This window comes from Diachasma alloeum, unplaced genomic scaffold, assembly GCF_001412515.2.
Source record: "Diachasma alloeum isolate Michigan unplaced genomic scaffold, Dall2.0 Dall_scaffold_00293, whole genome shotgun sequence".
Classification (NCBI taxonomy): domain Eukaryota; kingdom Metazoa; phylum Arthropoda; class Insecta; order Hymenoptera; family Braconidae; genus Diachasma; species Diachasma alloeum.
In genome coordinates, this window is record NW_021680432.1 from 98,606 (window position 1) to 103,757 (window position 5,152).

At 39.1% G+C, this 5,152-nt stretch overlaps 1 protein-coding gene across 1 annotated transcript; it reads right to left on the bottom strand.

The window, feature by feature from the left end:
• Window positions 1–1,499: 1,499 nt before the first annotated feature.
• Window positions 1,500–3,677, bottom strand: LOC107039118. Its single transcript, XM_015258587.1, has 3 exons — window positions 3,390–3,677; window positions 2,477–2,737; window positions 1,500–2,032 (listed from the first exon to the last, which is right to left on the bottom strand). The coding sequence occupies exons 1-3, from the start codon at window positions 3,445–3,447 to the stop codon at window positions 1,791–1,793; spliced, it is 561 nt and encodes a 186-aa protein (XP_015114073.1). The 5' UTR covers window positions 3,448–3,677; the 3' UTR covers window positions 1,500–1,790.
• Window positions 3,678–5,152: the final 1,475 nt, after the last annotated feature.

Here is a 5,152-nt window from a genome sequence, read left to right on the forward strand (position 1 = left end):
CACACGTGGAAAGTACATGATTAAGGAGACGAGACTAGACTCAAATGTTTACAGTGCATCTGATATTGCACAGCTGATATCTCCTTAATCTAGGAGAAACTCGACGTTGGGAACATTTTTATCGTTCACAGATGTGTGCAGCCGAAATATTCCCAATATCGAGGGTAGGGCCGCGCACGAGACGAGACGAGACGAGACTTTTGAAAGTCTCGTCTCGGTCTCGGAAAAAATTCGAAAATTTGATATCGTCTCGGTCTCGTCTCGGTCTTCGACATTGTTGTCTCGTCTCGGTTTCGGTCTCGGCCTCGTTGAAGAAAAATTGTCTCGTCTCGGTTTCGGTCTCGGCCTCGTTGAAGAAAAATTGTCTCGTCTCGATTTCGGTCTCAGTCTCGTCTCGGTCTCGCCTCGGTCTCGTCTCGGTCTCGTCCCATTTTCTGGAAAATTTCATCTTTTCTTGTGCTAGTATTTTTTTTTTAATTTTCCTCTCGTCTCGTCATAGTCATGATTGATTTTACAGTAGTCAAAATGATGTTTTTGATACGAACACTTTATTTTCTCAACGTTTACAACTACAAAATTATGAATACAATATGTACAATGTGTACAGTCGAGGACTTAAGTTCGTGAACACATTGGAATAGGGAGTTGATGCGAAATGGAAATGCATTGTTGCATCTTGTCAAATTGGCTTTATGCTTGGTTTGATCCGACCGGAATGATGGAATCGGAATAAATGGTGGGGATACCGGCGGAGGAAAAAACTTTGGGGAGGTAGTACAGTGAATGTCATGGGGAAATGTGCAAGAAGGAGGGATGATGAATAGAAGGAGAAAAAAGAGCGAAAAACGAAGTGACAGTTCTCCATGTGTTTATTATAATCTCTTCCTAGTGAAAATAAATAAGGGAGTTTTTTAATTCATATGTGGGAGAATAATTATTTAACCCAGCGCGCCACAGGATGAAACAAATATTCAAGTAATTAAAGTTTTCCAATAAAAAAAAATTGTAATAATCAATTTTATAATTTTATAACATCCTTCAGGAAGATTCGAGACCTTCTCCGCTCGTGTAAAAATTATTCGGTTAATAATTTTTTTTTGCATCTGAAATCCGCAGGGAGAATGCAGCCCTGGCCTCTGGACATACAAGTTCGCTGCTCCACATGAAAAAGAATTACAATAAGTGCTATCTGCTAGTGTGTCTTGGAATGCCTGAAGGTATAGAGAATAATTATATTTAGTTCACTATTTTTTTTATTAATTCTATAAGATAATTATCTACACACAGCCCCAATTTGTCCAGGTAGAGGTGGCAGACGTCGACAACCAGCAGTTCATCGTCTACGCAGATTTGCCCCCCCCCCCTCCCCCGCTAAACCTCCCGCCCGCCCCTATTACTTTTCTTTTCATCCCTTGGCGAAATCTAATTATTCTCATAATATCGTAAAGGAAGGAAAAAAACTATGTGGCGCTTATGGAGAAGAATTAAAAGATAATTCATCATTTAAACTGTCAAATGATTTATTAGCTCCGTTTTTTATGATAAACAAAACATAGTACAGTGATGATTGTAATTAACTGAACATAACACGACTGCGAGGAAAATGAAGTGAAGATGAAGAAGAATAACTGAACAAGGGATGTCAACTAATAGTTGTATTTCTTGGGAGGGAAAATGCGAAATAGACTGATCGTGCACTGCTCAATTTAATGTCAAAACAGAAATGATTAACTCCCAAAACGTCATTCAATCCCCAGAGACAGTATTATAATGAGAAAAAGTCTCCTTCATCAAAAACTGTCGCTGTCTGTCTCCATGCTGCTCGAAACAACGCGGCGGAGAGGATACAGCATCAGCTTCTTGAACTTCTCCTTCAGAGCCCGAGCCGAAGCGATCAATTGGCTCAGCAGATGAATGACTTCCAGCTGACGTGATCGAATTTCCAAAAGTTCATAATTAGATGTGAATAGGTCTTCCACCATTCCCTCTGTATTGAGGGACAAGTCCGTCAAAAAATCCCCAACTTCAAAATCTGAAAAAGGGTTTCACCATTACCAATGAGCTTTCCCAAGTATCCGTTTTACTTTATATTTATTAGATCATAAAAAAATGATTTTTTCTGTTTTTATTTTTTTTCCCTCTTTTCAGAAAACACTAAAATCACTCAATTATTTCTCATAATAAAACCCAAGAAAAGAAAACTTAGAATATTCATGCCCAACAATTCGTAGGGAAAAAAAATCTATTGACTTTTCTATTGAATATCATCTAAAGAAATGGCGCCGAAAACAAATAGAATTTTCCAATCGAATCTCAATACAATTCTTATAGAATTACAATTCTAATCGAAATTCATAGAATTTCTTACAGGGAGCGCTAGGTTTCTCTATTGAATTTCTCCAGACGTGTTTTGAAGGGAAAAAATGGCCAAGAGCAGAACAAACGCACACGGTGATTATAGAATTGTTATACTCACATAACGTTGGGGAGGGAGTTGCAATGGGTCCCTCATTGTAGCCCTCTCCATCTCTGACCATTAGATCCTCATCAAATTTCCCCAATTGCAATGCCAAATCGTACACAGCACCAACCATTGATCGGGCTAGACAAAAATCATATCTGGAGCTAACCTGGCCCTTCAGTGTCTCCTGGAACGGTGCCTGGTTGCGATAAGTTGCACTTCTAAGATTTTTCAACGCGAGAAGACGGGTAATATCTGAAGGGCAATTGTTGGGATCTGGAACGATGGAAATCGATGAGGCAAATTTTGTCAATAAATTGGTACGGAAACAGAGTTTTAATAGAAAAGTCGATAGATTTTCGTTTTTCTATGAAATTCTTGGGCATGAATTTTCCAAGTTATTTTTCTTGGATTTGATTATTAGAAACAAATACAAATACAGCGGAAAAAACTTCGAAAATTTAAATCCAAGCATTTCATAGAGAAATGAAAATCTATTGAATTTTCTAGCTAAAATCTTGTATAGAAATGCCGCAAATAAAAACAAATTTCAACAGAATTCTAATAGAATCCTAAAAGAAATTCAATAGAAAATCCGATAGAAATTCGATAGAATTTCTCTTGGTTTTCCGATTGAATTTTTTCGTACGTGCAATGAAATCAAAATATTCAGGATTAACCTCTAATCCCTCCCCCCCCCCCCTCCCTCGCCCTCCACACAAATTAGGGTTCAATTGTGTTAGAGGTTAATTCAGGTTTCAAGAAACATGAAAATATTAAAAACAAAAAAAAATAGTTTCGAAGGAACACATTCAGATGAGTTGGAAAAGAACGTCAAGAAAAGCGCTGTAAAAATTGTAGTGTAACCGAACCAAGTGAGGTTAGAATTGTTAGTTCACCGGTCTTTCTTCCTGAGAACTTGACTTACCTTCTTGTTCTTCACCAGAAGCTCCACTCAGACCAGGCACTCCACGGAAATCGGCCATCTTACAGGTGGATTGAGGTGGATTCTTCGATTGATTATTGAGCAAAATTTCAAATGCGCGAAGAAGACGGCAACGGAACGAAAGGGTGAGAAACAAACGTAAAGTCACCGCCACAAGAGAATGGTCTTCGGCAGTCTCCGGCGTTCGACCGAAGTTTCCCGAAGACCTTTGTCTTGTGGTGAGAACTTTACGCAAAGAGGATTGACTAAAGTAGAGGACTGACCCCAAGCCAAAAGTAGTTCGACCCCAACGGAGGGATGCCGCCACGGTCGAATCTGACGGCTGGGCGAACTGCTTGTGCGGGTAACTAGGCAGTAGCAGTCCCGCTGTCACAGGGATAGTTTCGGAGGGGAATTCATGTCCTCCTCGTCCTCAACATGTTCTTAATGTTTTTCAGGTGATTCATTTGCTGGCTAATTAATATTAAGGAATGAAACACAGAGGGTGTGACGGAGAATTAAATTCCCCATCAATCAATCCCCGTTGCATCCCTTAATCTCTGTAACAAAAAAATACAAACTACGACAAAGTCATGGGCCAGTGAGAAAAATAATTTTCTTCTCGGCGCACAATGACTTTTCACCATTCGCTCGCGAAAAAAATTCACTTCTCCCCTCCTAATTGAGATTAAGGGATGAAAAAAGGGCACGTCGACGGAGAATTACATCCTCCATTAATTAACCCTCTTTCATCCCTTAATCTTTGTAACAAAAAAATAAAAATCGCCATGTAAGTCAGGGGCCAGTAAGAAAAATAATTGTTTTGCGGCGCACAGTGACTCCCGGTAATTAAAAATTCACCTCTCCCTTCCTAATTGAAATTAAGGGATGAAAAGAGGGCAGTTCGACGGAGAATTAAATTCTCCATTAACTAACCCTCTTTCATCCCTTCATCTCTGTAACAAAAAAATATATACTGCCATGAAAGTCATGGGCCAGTGAGAAAAATTATAGTTTCGCGGCCCAGTGACTCCCGGTAATTAAAAATTCACCTCTCCCTTCCTAATTGAGATTAAGGGAGAAAAAAGGACAGTTCGATGGAGAATTAAATTCCCCATCGATTAACTCTCTTGCATCCCTTAATCTCTGTAACAAAAGAATAAAAACTGCCATGAAAGTCAGCGTCCAGTAAGAAAAATAAATGTATTGCGGCGCACAGTGACTCCCGGTAATTAAAAATTCACCTCTCCCTTCCTAATTGAGATTAAGGGAGAAAAAAGGACAGTTCGACGGAGAATTAAATTCCCCATCGATTAACCCTCTTTCATCCCTTCATCTCTGTAACAAAAGAATAAAAACTGCCATGAAAGTCAGGGGCCAGTAAGAAAAATAATTTTTTCGCGGCGCACACTGACTATTCACCATTCGCCCGCGAATTAAAAATTCACTTCTCCCCTCCTAATTGAGATTAAGGGATGAAAAAAAGGCAGTTCGACGGAGAATTAAATTCTCCATTAATTAACCCTCTTTCATCCCTTAATCTTTGTAACAAAAAAATAAAAATCGCCATGTAAGTCAGGGGCCAGTAAGAAAAATAATTGTATTGCGGCGCACAGTGACTCCCGGTAATTAAAAATTCACCTCTCCCTTCCTAATTGAGATTAAGGGAGAAAAAAGGACAGTTCGACGGAGAATTACATTCTCCGTTAATTAATCCTCTTTCATTCCTTAATCTCTGTAACAAAAGAATAAAAACTGCCATGAAA

Coding starts and splice junctions, on each gene's coding strand:
- LOC107039118 (XM_015258587.1), bottom strand. CDS start 3,447: ATGGCCGATTTCCGTGGAGTGCCTGGTCTGAGTGGAGCTTCTGGTGAA. Junction 2,738..3,389: donor TTCTGGTGAAGAACAAGAAG/GTAAGTCAAGTT, acceptor CCATCGTTCCAG/ATCCCAACAATTGCCCTTCA. Junction 2,033..2,476: donor AACTCCCTCCCCAACGTTAT/GTGAGTATAACA, acceptor ACCCTTTTTCAG/ATTTTGAAGTTGGGGATTTT.